This window comes from Brachycentrus maculatus, unplaced genomic scaffold, assembly GCF_059751285.1.
Source record: "Brachycentrus maculatus isolate JH-2025_06_01 unplaced genomic scaffold, ASM5975128v1 h1tg000865l, whole genome shotgun sequence".
Taxonomy (NCBI): domain Eukaryota; kingdom Metazoa; phylum Arthropoda; class Insecta; order Trichoptera; family Brachycentridae; genus Brachycentrus; species Brachycentrus maculatus.
The window spans coordinates 131,023-145,356 of NW_028281591.1; the positions used below are offsets into that span (position 1 = coordinate 131,023).

The following is a 14,334-nucleotide window of genomic DNA, read 5'->3' on the forward strand; positions in this document are numbered from 1 at the left end:
GATTAATTTCCTTTTGAATATTAAATATACAATGAGTAGTTTTAAAAATTATAAATTAAATGTGGTTTGTTTTAGATGTCTTTAAGATCCATCACCATGGAAGACCTTTTAAGGGATGTTGATCCAAAGCATAGATTCATGATGGTGTCACATAAACCGTTGATTCCTAAGGCTAATTTTGTTTCTAAATCAAGTCCGGATTTAAGATTGGAAGGATTTGAGGATTTCAACATTCAACCGATGAATATGAATCTTTTAAATGTGAAGAATAGAAGTTCCCTCCCGGATCAGTTGCATAATATAAATCCGGTTGAAAATAAGTGTTCTCCAACCAAAAGGCGTGTAAAACAAATATCCTTTCCTCAAGATAATCTTGTGCTCATTTCAATCAAATTTAGAGATCCACTGCATCCCCAATTTAATGAGAAATTTAAAAATGTGAGTCAATTTTTTTACTTATTTTAGTTTTTATTTAATTTTAACTATGTTTCTCACAATTTTTTTTTCTATTCAGGTTCGTAAAGTGACGAAAATAGATTTTAATTGTTTGGATCTCGCTGTCAGCGTAGACAGTTGGGTCGTTGTATTGGATTTTTTCGGTATGGGGTCTGATACAAAAGACACAACCGAAAATAAATCATCTTTTTCGAAACCGGAGAGTAAATTACATGTCGATATTGGTGAGCAAAACAATTTATCTGTAGTTCTTTATATACTATCATTTCCCCATCTCTAGGTTGAAAAGGTCATTCTTTTACTGCCATGATCATTAAATGAGACAAAAATTTGATTTGAGCATACACATTATGAAAATAACACTTTTTACCCAAATGATTTAGAGCAAAATAAAGTTGAAGTAATGTTTTTACTTTTACTTATAAAACAGACACAAAGGAGGAGACAGAAAGTGAGATATCGGTCCGCTCATTGAATGTGGTACTGCTCCGCCCTGCGCGGGAGGTGTGTCGGGCCAACATATCGGGGCTCAAGCTGCTGGTGCGAGGCGCAGAGGGCGGGCGGCGCCTCTGGGGCTCCCTCAGCTCCATGTCACTCACTGACCTGTCTCCGCACGGTCGCATCTGGAGGGAGAGGTTCCTCTCTTCTGGGAAAGAAGCGCTGCATTTCCAATATGAAAGGTATGAAAGCTGTCCACCATTTATGTTCGTTTTTAACCTCTTCAACTCTTTTATTGGGATACACCTTTGTGAAAACAGCATTATAAATATGGTAGGTTAATTTATAATCTGGTTTCGGTAAGTTTATATTATTGGATTTATTAGATGATTTTTTTTCGATATAAATGAGTTTGGTAACTATAAAAACTATTTTAGTACTTAATTTTAAACGATAAAGTAAATAGTCCATGCTAAAATCCACTGAAAAAATCGCAATATGGATCGATCGAAAAAATATATACTGTCAATCCTTTTCTAGATTGTGTTCACTTCTATAGATGTTAGGATGGATATTTGAACATTTATAATTTTTTGAAATTGTAACTACTGTACTATGTACTATGTAGAATGAATAAGAATAATTGTTTAAATATATTTTTTTAATAGATATCGCCCAGAAGATGCAGCAAAAGCAGAGTGTGATACAAAACTTGTGATTGAAATGAGTTCCATTGTGTACGTTCATACAAAACGTTTTGTTGGAGAAATTCAAGCCTTTTTTCGAGAGTTTTCAAGATTGCAAAATGTTATAAGCCAAGCTAGACAAAAAGTAAGTTAATTAATTGTATTTTTTTTGTGTGCGCAAACTACATACTGTATTTTTTTTGATTAATAAAAAAATAAAATTTTGTTTTAGGTGTCTGTAACAGCCAATTCTCCTTCCACTCGCATGCAACTTTCAATAGAATGTTTATCACCGGCTATTCTTGTACCTGTTAGCAGTAGAAGCACATCGGTACTTGTAGCAGATTTGGGAAAGCTTATCGTCAATAACACATTTAGAAAGGCCGGATCTTCTGGGACAATCAGCATCATTAGAGATCCAGATGATCGTAACTATTTTTTTTCTTCTAATTTTAATGTGATCACAAAATTTGAGTATTGTTTAATTTCCTGTGTTTATTAATATTTTAGCTATTCGAGAATTATTAGACGTAATGTCGATACGACTTGATAACATGGACTTGTACTGTGGTGAAAAAGTAGACACAAATGACGAATGTTACAACCTAATAAACAGAAGTAAAGCTGAAGATATATCTCATAATTCCTTATCAATTGGACCATCTAGTATAATTCTTCGTCATGGCCCATACCTGCTTACGGAGAAATGTGGTCTTATTTTACATGTGGAAAGAAATCTCGAAGATCGACATAGTGGTATGTTCCAATTCCTTTTTATACTTAATATAACTCGTGCACTTCTTTATAAACTTTTGACTTAAATTAACTAACTTAGTCACCCTCTGTTGTTATTTGCCTTTTTAATATGTTTTATGTATCTTTGTTCTAGTTCCCGATATGAGTATACAAGGAACATTGAACACTCTCGATGGAGCCATTGATTTGATCCAATATAAAGTAATCAAAGGTTTACTGTCTAAAAACCTTGGAGAAAATATTGATGACCTTTACTTATCAGATCTATCGCACGCACCCTTACATTCTTCCCCGACTGAAGATAAAACTTGGACCCTCACGTCAATAAGATTTGATTTACTCAATGTGACTTTAAGATTGGAAACGCAACATGGCCAGTCCTCATTAGCGTGCATTAACTTTATCAAGTCTCGTTTGGTTGTAGATACTTTCTCTGATATGACTCAAGACATTGATTTGGTATCTCAGGTATTAAAACTGGTTTTTAAAATAATTTATTTTTATCTATAAATTTTTATTGAATTGTATTTTTTTAAATAATTTTGTTTTATTTTAGGAAATTCTAGTATCAGACACACGATATGATTCCAATCCAGCAAACAAGAGGTCCAATATATTTAGTAGAATTGTTCAACCGATGTGCTTAAAAATCGACAACAACGGAGTACATTCTGTCCAAGCTGAAGTACACGCTAGGTAGTTACTTAAAAGAAATGCTTTGCTTGATAAATTGCAAAAAATATTATATTTTATAAAAATGTTTTTTTCTTATTTATAGAAAACGTCAAGAACACTCCGCATATACGATATTAGTGAACAATATGCGACTTATGGCAATTTTAGATTGGTGGCAAGCGGTCAATGAATTTATCATGAGTCCACCAACTACAGATACCATCGACTTGAAAATTCCGTAAGTATTTTATGATGATATCTGCACAAACCACACTTAATGACCATCTTGTTCGATAACTACTCACACTTACAACTATTATCATACACCTAACATTATGTCAAATCCATTAAATCGTCAAATCTTTGTTACATACCTATATTGGCAGGAAAGAAATATTTAATGTTATTGGACGTTTCATTTTATTTATTTGTAAGGCTTAGTGAACAACTATCTAACAATGATCAATTCCACTTTATGAAACTACTGTCAAATTGCATGATTACCTTTGAATCCTTACCTTGTTCAATAGTGTAGCGCTTAAATCACACTAAAATAGGAACTATTTTATGTTTTATTATTAGTTTTTTCAAATAACCATCTAAAAACTGTAATTAAAAAAATTCCACTGTTCTTATGGATAGTCTCTTTACTTCGTATCCACTTTAGATATGTTGGTGAATGCCAAATCGGTAGAATTGATCCTTGCTATGTGAAGACTTACTATGTACGTGAAATGTAGTATAGAAAAGGTATGGAATAGTAAATATTTTCATATAAACTTATTGTTTTCAGTTCTAAACCAAATGTAAAAGAAGGAATAGCCAATTATAGGCAGTCACCCGTTACAGAATCTCAGTTTGAATTAAAGCTTAATATAACAGAATCTCAGGTTGTATTTGTTGAAGATACATCTCAGTGGGATACAAATGCTGTCATTTTAAAGGTAAGATATTTGAACAATAAAAAAGGCTATGAAAAAATAGTTACTATACAATTGCAAATCCATATAATTATTATTTGTTTGTTTTAGAGCACTACAGTTATTTCTTACAAACCTGGAAGTGAACCAAAACCCCTCTCATGTGTGTTGAACCACTGTGAAGTGTTTTCGTGTGTTTTGGGAATGGAAGAAGAAACAGCTCTTTCAATAATAGATCCAGTGACTGTTCAAATTGACTTAAACGCTATGAGAGTATTACAGGTAAAGATTTGTTTTCTTTTCTATAAATACAAACAGCTATGTTAACCTTACACTACTAATGAATTTATTTTAATAAATGTTAGTGCTGGATGAATTTATATAAATAAAGCAAAATGTCTATTTATAGATATTTATTTACAACAAAACTAGGAGTTGGCTTTTGCTTACATTTATCAATTTTTTCAGAAAATACTTTAACTCAGATAGTAGCGATCATCCGATTAACCGGGTTCTAATTAGTAAGTTGTACTGTATACAAAAAAATTATATATGCATATTATTTTAGGTACAAATACCGCAGCTAAGTATCAGGTTATCATACCATGATGTAAGAATGCTTTTGAAAATGTTTCAATCCTTGCCGCAACAAACTCGGAGCGCACGAGCTGCTCACGATCCCAATGTATTGCCAGTTAATCAAAACAGGGAGAGTATACAGAAGCTATGTGCTTTGGGATTTTCCACCAAGGATTGTGCGACCGCTCTCTCTGCGTGTGATGGCCGACTGGATCAAGCGGCGCTGTGGTTAACAGATCATTCCATGACGATAGCTACATTCCCATATCAAGCTCAAAATGCCGCATTGCAAGATCCTCAAAATAGTCAGTCATCCGCTTTTGATTGCATCCAGGTAAATAACACAATTATAGTTAACCTCTCGGAGACTGGACGAACCTAATCACACAAACAAAATTTATCCCAAAGAAGTAAAATAATAATGTTGGATTCAAAATTTTAATCCAATGCTCTTATTTTTTATTAATAGAACTTGTGACTTGTCTATTGATTTTTTTGCATAGTTTATTGAAGTCTTTGTGAAATTATCTGTAGTATTAACTTCACAATTTGAATTTGAATAAAATATCTAGTTGTTTTGGTAGTACCAATGGTTGACAAACAATTTAAACCCATTTTCAGTTTTTCTCACATCAATTTACTGTGATGATTTTTTTAATACCTTATTTAGTATGCCAGAACTTCTGAGATAGATTAGTTGGCAAGAACTCACCGATAGGTTAGTGTTCAGATGCAAGAGTATCTGAACTATTAAAATGGCATTCTATTGCTACTGCTAATACTAATGTTCATTAAGTTGTTCTACGACCCGCATCTTATATACTTCGACTTATCAATATCTTTTCTCTTACCAGGTTAAAGCTGAATGCATATCCATATGTGTTATCGACGACTGCCGTGATTCAGATGTCCCTTTACTGGAGCTGTCTTTGTCGGAAATGAATCTCTCTCAGGATTTGCGGGAATGTGATTCTGTGGGTACAGGCATATCATCCCCACAAAGCCCTCCACTTTGTCTGAGTCCAGAGACACATATTGCGGATGAATTAGAAAGGGAAACGGGTCCAGGTGGTGGGAAATTGACATGTAAACTAACTAGTGATTATTACAACAGAGCACTCTCGGGGTGGGAACCATTTATAGAACCTTGGAGGTATGAATGATTCATGTTTCAATAAATCAGTGTCATATGACTGTTTGATGGTAAAATTTTTAACTGTCATTTTCTAGGTGTGATGCTTCATGGGAATACGGGTTGACTAATTATCTAAGAAGAAATAGATTACAAATGGAAGTGAACTCGACAGAAACATTGAATTTAAATATTACGAGTTCATTCATTGATTTGTATAAACTAGTAAAAACAAATTGGACTCAAGATTACTATTCTTTGACAAATCGTGGAGAAACATCACCAAAAACAAGTCCACCCGGGTACAGAAGACGATCTCCGTTTGTCCCGTTTGCTTTACTCAATCAGACCGGTTGCAAATTATGGTTCACTACAATTGTTACAACTGCAGACATGTAAGGAAATTACTGAAGAATCTTTACTTATTTATTTTTTTTACAAAAATGTTAATAAAATTAGTATATAACCACTCACCGAGATTTTTACGTCTACCGGTTTCGAGACGTACCCGTCTCTTCGTCGGGACAATCACTAACACAGCATGCAAACAATACTACCCTTCACCACCATAGCACCATTTACACACTCAAAACTACACAAAATGTCTAACACATGCGATTTTTGGTCGACCCGAAGACCAACATGCACTATAGTTTTCAATACAGACATGCGTTACGAGCCGAGGTTAAACGTATATTAGAATTAGACTAGGAATCGAATCTACTTATATACTTGTAGGATGAGAGGAGTGGGGGGGGTTCGAATAGGATATTGACGGATCGTGTTTAATCGATGTCGAATCAAACAATGGACTATATGGAAGAATCTTTATTATCTTTCTATTCTTTTTGCTGTTATTTTAATAGTGTGTTCCTTTCCTAAACAGCGTTACCGAAAATATGTTGCTAGCCGAACCTGATGATTCTTGGTCTGAGGTACTACCAGGGCAAACGGCACCTTTTAAGTTTGGTAGTCGGGGAAAACAAAGGCACAGAGACTCGCACAAGTTGCGACTGCATCAGCTCTGTGTTCGCATTGACGGTTGGAACTTGGTCAGCCCTGTATGCGTGGATAAGGTTGGAGTCTTCTTTAGACATGCAACACACACGGTCAGTGAATATAAAGATAATTTTTTGTAATCGCTTAAAAATGATAATGAAAAATATATTGGAATAAAGTTATTAAGTTTTTGTTTTAAAAACCTATACATATTTTTCAATAAGCTAATAAGGAATCCATTATTTCCTACACCAGCATACCGAAACTTTTTGAGTGGTTCCTCTGAATATTGAAATGGTATTTTTCACAAATTAAATTGGTACTAGAACACATTTGTTAAGTACAATAAATTGTATTACGTACATACATATATGGTACAGTGAAACCCAGATGTAACATCCCCTGATGTAAGACTTTCTCGCCAAGTGCGTGCAATATTTTCAGTCCCGATTTATTTTTGTACATTAATTACACGCATTTATGTTTTTTTTCCTAGTTTATGTCAAAAATATTCTAAATATGTAAGTTACATGCGCTTGACAATGAGTCGGTGCATAGACATGTTATTTCCGCTTTGATTTGTCGGCAAGCGACCTTGTGATTGGTGAGTGTATGATGCTCAACGTTGTGATTGGCCGATATCTTTAAATTTTAGCCAGTAAAATGCTAACATCCACCATCCCATCATTTGAATTTTTGTTTGTTTTATTTGTTAAGTCATTACAATTTTTACAAAAAATTTCATTGAAAATGTTCATTCAATACCCCCAATTTATACGTTCCCTCCATTTAGAATTTTGTATGCAAAAATCTTATCTACATGATTTCCACAAAAAATAAATAAAACTAAATTTTTTTTTCAATACCCCGCATTTACATTTTCCTGCCATTTAAGTTTTTTTCAATCCCTTAAAAACGTAAAATATGGGTTTCACTGTATGTTCATTTTGATTAAAACTTTCAGAGCAGTGATATAGAAGCAAGAGTAGTATTTGCAGTTTCGTTGGAAGGTTCTGCACGGAAATTAGTTACTGTACGCTCTGCTCTGCAGTTGGTTAATCAGCTGCCAGAAACTATCGAAGTCCGAGCCGACAATGTAGCAGACAAAAGTCCATGTAAGTTAGATATTAATAAATTAATGAATAGCGCACAATGATATTAAAATGTTGGATTTGTTATGGGTTAGAAGACACTTGTCTTCTAACCCTTATCCGCACCCAGTGGTGCATAGGGCACTGCATTGTATTGACGCAGTGCTATCTTAATGGTTACTCACATGAAGGCACTCCTGCACTTCGGGGACCAGTCCAGGGTAATATTTGATAAATTAACAAGTAATATTTGATAAAGTATAAAATTTCCCCGGGAATCGAACCCGAGACCTCTAGCACGGTAGCTGAACACGCTTACCATTACACCACGGAGGCGAACAAAAGGACATTGAAGAGTGATAAATTATCAAATTAATCTGACGGAAGAGCTTACCATAATTACAAACCATTCTACAAATTAAACTTATCTATATTAAACCAGTCTGATGATGTCGGTAACGACGAAACCCGGTCGCTGGTCAAATAAAAAAGTGGAAAAGCTAAAAATATTGGTTTTAATCTAATAATAAATTAAACTTATCTGTTAAGCAGCTTGGTCGAGTTCATCGGGCGCCCGCTCCGCGCAGGTGAAGAGTGGCGACACATGGTGCGTCCCGCTGGCCCACAACCCCACGCCCATGTGGGTGCGGCCGCAGTGCTCGCGCGCCTCCTTCCTGTACTGCGCCCAGCCGCTGGACTGGAGGCTGGCCGCCAGGCAGGCGCCCGAGGACACCTTGCAGTTGCCGCACGTCTGTCATTCTAATACGCAGACATCCTACAGGTGAGTCCGGACCTGTTTTTTGCAAGCAAATATAAACAAATAAATTTTACCAGACTGAAAGTTCTGTTTACCAAGTTGATACACATAAGTTTATACAGAGGGTGTTTAATTCTTCTTCTTCTAACCCTTCTTAACATGAAATGTGACATATCAAAGATAGCAAAAAATAAAGTTATGGTACTTTTTGTGCATTTATTCTTTTAGTCAAATAATATGTACAATTGACTAGTACATATAGATAAATATCTTCTTCTAACCCTTATCCGCATCCAATGGTGCATAGGGCACTGCATCGTATTGACATAGTGTTCTCTTGATAACTACTTACACGAAGGCAAGGTGATCACTCCTGCGCTTCAGGGACCAGTCCAGGACAATATTAAATAAATATAGGAGTGTTAAATCACTAAGATGCTTTATTCTAGTAGTATATGCAATGATTTGTTTCAGATTTTGTTGTATAATGCGACGGGAACACTATCCCATGGAGCGAGGATTACCTCAGCCAGGTCACGTTCTGACGCTGAAGCCGCCAGTCCGACTAGTTAACTTGCTTCCCGTTGAATTGAACTATAAAGCAGCCCAATCTGATCAAGGCTTGGGACGGATAGCACCCGGCCAAACTGCACCATTATCTCAGGTAAATGAATTTCAGATATATTTCCAAAATTTATACTTTGTCCCTGAAACATCAAATTAAAAAAAAAATCTTTATGTTCTCTGATTTTAAATTAAACTGTAAACTTTTAAGCCTTTGCTTTTTTTCCTCCGATGAATTTATGATAATAAAGTTGATCTGTTTCTATTTAGATTGATGTTCAAAAAATCATAGAGATCTCAATATATATGGAAGGTTTCCCAGGAGCAGCCGCTGTGGTTATTCCTCCAACTGCGACAGCTTCGTTTTCTCTACGTTTAAAGCTCTCCGATATGTCCGGTAGAAAACTGACCTTAAATGCTCACATTTCCATCAAAAGGAGCGATACTATAAAGGTATATTGGATACAATACTAAAAATAAATCTTGGTTACACAATTTTGACATCAACACTGTCATGACGATTTATCCCATATTAACTAATCTAGTCTCTTTTTACCAGGTGTCTATCTATGCAGCTTATTGGATTGTAAATCGAACAGGAGTGCCAATAGTGTTTCGCCAAGAAGGTGTTCCAACTGAAACTGCGGGACAATTTGAAGAACACGAAATCGCAAGGATGGTTGCCCCACTTTTGTTTAGTTTCGCCGACTCAGATGGTAGTCCAACAGTTGTAGCGAGGGTAGGAGCTGGTGTCATACCAAATGGACAACCTCAGGTTAATTTATTGACATTTTGCATAATTTTCTTTCAGTTAGCCGTGTGATATTGAAATTCTACACTTTGGACCCACCAAACAGAAATATTTATTGTTAATTTTGAATGTATTTTTCAGTGGTGTTCGCCATTTGGTCTCGGTTCTGGTATAATGGTCCGCCGTCTCGTGGTGGGTAATATCGGAGGGGCAAGCGTGGCCGAGAGAGTGTTGCTAGTCGGTATTGCGGTTCGACCCGGCCGGGGCAGATACAGGCACACCAATATATGCACTATATCGCCACGATTCCAAATCCATAACAACACTTCCTTTCATCTGCAGTTTTCTCAGAAGTGCCACGCTACCATGATGGTAAGCCGTCCATATGTAATACAAATACTTCTCACTACAACCATCTTATTTAATGTTCACATAAACTATTTTTATAAAGCTCATTTTCTGACTTTAACCTATCGTACACATGGTACAATAGACTAGTATACTTTAGCAGTAGCTTGTCACGAGTTTGTACAAGTATAGGTATGTCAACGCGAGTCCCCTAGCTGTATTTGCTATATACTTTTTCCCCTTTTCAATTCATAATTCCTCCTAATTCTTCTCCACTTGCTTCCCAAATTGCATATTTATCCTGAACTGTTTTATCTATTTTCCACACAATATATTCCACTCTTAGATTCAAAAATGTGGAGTTTAGGACTGACCGCGACGAACCAATGTGGTGCGCCATGCTTTATACATACTGAGACTTTTTTATCTGACTTGATGGTGAGGACTGGGTGTACTATTTTGCCTTTTTTAATCCATTAAAAATAATAATTTTGTACGCAAATTTGTTGATAGGCTGATCCTGGAGCTGTAGCATCCCATGCAAGTGCCATACCGGGATGCTCCATGCCCTTCCACTGGCCGAGACAGGATCGAGATCAGCTATTGTGCGTTAGAATTTTAGATCTGCGCAATTGTAACTGGTCTGGTGGATTTCGCATTGATACCAATCATTCCTTGCACATCAATGTTAGGTACGATCTAACCGACTGTTTCCATTGTAAAAAAAAAAACAGATTTGAAATGTTCCTTGATTTAAAATGGTTTTCTTGAATTACAGAGATAATAATGCTGCCTGCTTTTTCCTACGCTTGGAAGTGGTTTTGCAAGGAGCAACCTTTTTTATTGTATTTACTGATGCTGATACGATGCCGCCACCAATACGCCTCGACAACTACTCGCTTGTTCAACTAACTTTCCATCAGGTGACAAAAATTCTCCTATCGCATTGTTACCATAACTATTTTTGTATTACCGGATTAAAATCTACTCTATTATTTGTTATAACACGTTTTCTTTAATACCCTATCCTTTGTAAAAAAAATTATTTCAAAAGCATTTTTGTTGGTTTTTTTTTGTGTAGATATTTTGACAAAACTTTTTATGAAATATTTTACAATGGCTGCCAATGTGTGAAGTACTGCGAAAATTCAAATATTTATTGGTGATTGAGCGACTGAAAAATTTTGTTCCTTGAATTTTGAAAAAACGGACTTTCACTGTATCACTCACACTTATTTTGATTACAGTTTGGATGTAAAGATGAATCGCTGTTAAAAGCCCATACATCTAAACCCTGGGCACTGGTCGAGCCTTGTGGTGTTGCGATGTTAGTTATCAAGGCTCCCGGAGGAACGGGAACTAATATCGATCTGCACAAACTAGACGAAGTAAAATCGTTAACATATCAAAATTTTATCTATATCGCTTTTACTGGAACACATAAAAAGTAAGTTGATATATTTTAATTTTCAGACTTACAGAATACTTCCACATGTACTTCTAGAAATGCACAAAAACCTCACTGAATATTTTATACGAATAGGGTATTATGATGCTTATCGTGAGTAGTGGCCTTAGACTCTTGACTCATAGCCTCTAGGTTCACATCCACTCTGCCACAACTCGATTCCTATTTCTTAACTGGGCCACTTAGGTTCTCCACTCCTCATTTTATTTAACATTTTGTTATGGTTATAAATATATAACCCTTTCAACCTCGTTATTTTGGGACATGGTTTGTGAAAGATTTCTCATTCTTCAATCGTTTCAGTTTCACTTTTTTCTTTTTCCACTCCTCATTTCATTTTACATTTTGTTATTTTGTTATAACCCTTTTGACCTCGTTATTTCCGGACATGGTTTGCAAAAGCTTTCTCATTCTTCAATCGTTTCAGTTTCACTTTTTTTCTTTCAGGCAAGACACTGGTTCGGAGCTGGGGTCGTTGCAATTGGTGCTGGAGGTGACGAGCAACGGGCGCGTGGTGCTGGCGCGGCGCCGTGCGGGCGAGCGCTCGCAGCTCTGGAGACTCAGTCCTCGCGGCCACCTGCTGCACGAGGGCAGCTCCCCCCCGCAGCCTGCCCACGCCCCCCCGGACGTCTCCGCCCCTCATGCTATGGTATGACATTTCTCTCTGAAACAAAAAATATAGTATCTACTGGATCGCCGCTTAACCTGCCCTGGGATTGCTGCTAATAAGTTGGCTTCCCATATTTCTGAAATGTTCAACCAGGACACCGGAATACCCCCAGCATTGCGGGTATTTAAGGGTACATACCCGTTTAGGGTGTTTTAGAGAGTAGTTTATTCTCTTTTCTATGAATATGTAAATGGTTACCGATTAGGACCTAAACCGGGGAGTAATAATTAATGACTATATCTTAAAGTAAACACCAGCTGGGACACCGGGATTTTGCCTGAAAACCGGGAATGTCCCAGTCAACCGACCGTCAAAGACGTCTGGCAATCCAAGTAATCAATATGTTATTTTTTGATTTAGTCTTAATTTTGTGAAATGTAAGTAATTGAGGGGGTAAGGAGATGATCTAAGGAAAGGATGATATAATTTACAGTTAGGGTTCTGAGGAAAGATATTAATATTACGTTACTTGGAGATTGTCAAGAATTACTAAATAATGATGTGTCGTGTCAAGGAATGGAAAGTGTTCTCTCTTGAAATGATCATTAATGATTATTTTCAATACGAAGGTTCTGGATATCGAAGGCCCGGCCCCGCAGCCCAGCACCATGGTGGGACTGTGTGTTCGTCGAGTGAACCCGCGGAGAACTTCCACCCAGACCTGGTACTTCACCTCAGATGGGAGACTTCGCTGCGCACACAACAACATGAATGTCCAGCCACTTGATGGATTTTTTGGACTGAGAGAAGGTTCTTATTATATTTAGACTGTACTGTGTGGGACTTTAATAAAACATAAGTTCTTTTTACATTACGTAATTTTATGTTGGCAGCTTCCTCAAAACCTAATTATTTAAATTATAATTTTTAATATTCATAGTACATATTTACTTTGTGGTTAGTCAGTTTGAATTTTTTTACAAAAATGTTAGTAATATATAACTACTCACTGAGATTTTAGTTTACCGGTTTTGAAACGTACCCTGATCTTCACTACACCAATCACTAGGACAATCACTACACCAGCATGCAAACAATACTACATGTCACTATTATAGAACTCTTCACATATATACAGCCACAGAAAACATTAATTACATGCATTTTTAGTCGAGGATCAATGTAACTAAGAATTGCAGAATGACATGCACTAAAGGCCAAGGTCTTATATGCACTAAGGATGTTTGTCAAAATAGATCAGGATTATATAGGTTGAAAGGTCGAATCAAATAGTAGACTATAAGGAAAATTAATTTGGTGGTTTTTTGTTTGTTCATTATTGTAATTTTAATTTCATTATATAAAACATTGTTGTGAAACATATATGGCTGACCAAGTATTGCAGCCATCACTTAGTTAAGCTGGAATTAAAAAGTTATTATTATTATTAATCAAAATAATGTTATTTTTAAGGCCTTCTTTCCGTATTATTATTTACTTTTATCCTTTTATTGTTAGTATTTTGTTAACTATGTTATTAACTTAATTATTGTTTAGGAAATGGAGTGGTTTTGGGTCTTCCGGCACCCCCTGGTCCTCATATACTGGACAATGGAATCCCAATAGAGCAGGCCATTTCCAGTCAGTCTCTGCGCCCCGGATCTGGTCAACTTCATGTATGTGTCGTCACTGATGGTCCCACCAGAGTTGTGAAGATTACTGATGTTAAACAATCAGTAAGTTCAGCACTATGATTTTACAACGCATACAAAAATAAAGTGCTCTTATCTTTGATAAATCTGTAAAACTAAATTAATTTCCGTCTTAAAATAAATTGCTTCTTAAAAAATCCTCTAAAAAAATAAAAACGTATTGTTTACTGTGCAATGCCTTTGTTTCATTATTGGTGATAGTTTATACAGAAATTTTACATTTCCAATAAAAACATACACACTGTAAATATACAGTTAAGTACCCCTAGAAACGGTCAATAAATTGTCAATGTTGATACTACTCTTATTAAGTGAAGTGATTGGCATTAACGACAAATGAAAATTTTAATGACAGTTTGTATTGTAAACTTTATTGACCATTTCCGAACTTT

At 35.9% G+C, this 14,334-nt stretch overlaps 1 protein-coding gene across 2 annotated transcripts in view; it reads left to right on the forward strand.

The window, feature by feature from the left end:
• The window catches only part of Vps13D (vacuolar protein sorting 13D), a 43,422-nt gene that overhangs the window by 20,353 nt on the left and 8,735 nt on the right, over positions 1–14,334 (forward strand). For both annotated transcript variants that reach the window (XM_088275424.1, XM_088275425.1), the window contains 27 exons: positions 76–438; positions 515–680; positions 887–1,136; positions 1,563–1,725; positions 1,813–2,008; positions 2,091–2,336; positions 2,470–2,804; positions 2,893–3,032; positions 3,115–3,249; positions 3,805–3,955; positions 4,043–4,213; positions 4,500–4,844; positions 5,365–5,663; positions 5,741–6,037; positions 6,529–6,751; positions 7,606–7,756; positions 8,285–8,513; positions 8,964–9,153; positions 9,324–9,506; positions 9,613–9,828; positions 9,946–10,176; positions 10,666–10,844; positions 10,931–11,075; positions 11,400–11,599; positions 12,068–12,269; positions 12,860–13,040; positions 13,788–13,966. In XM_088275424.1, coding sequence (XP_088131550.1) covers positions 76–438; positions 515–680; positions 887–1,136; positions 1,563–1,725; positions 1,813–2,008; positions 2,091–2,336; positions 2,470–2,804; positions 2,893–3,032; positions 3,115–3,249; positions 3,805–3,955; positions 4,043–4,213; positions 4,500–4,844; positions 5,365–5,663; positions 5,741–6,037; positions 6,529–6,751; positions 7,606–7,756; positions 8,285–8,513; positions 8,964–9,153; positions 9,324–9,506; positions 9,613–9,828; positions 9,946–10,176; positions 10,666–10,844; positions 10,931–11,075; positions 11,400–11,599; positions 12,068–12,269; positions 12,860–13,040; positions 13,788–13,966 — 5,766 coding nt within the window. The remainder of the gene's footprint in view (positions 1–75; positions 439–514; positions 681–886; positions 1,137–1,562; positions 1,726–1,812; positions 2,009–2,090; positions 2,337–2,469; positions 2,805–2,892; positions 3,033–3,114; positions 3,250–3,804; positions 3,956–4,042; positions 4,214–4,499; positions 4,845–5,364; positions 5,664–5,740; positions 6,038–6,528; positions 6,752–7,605; positions 7,757–8,284; positions 8,514–8,963; positions 9,154–9,323; positions 9,507–9,612; positions 9,829–9,945; positions 10,177–10,665; positions 10,845–10,930; positions 11,076–11,399; positions 11,600–12,067; positions 12,270–12,859; positions 13,041–13,787; positions 13,967–14,334) is intronic.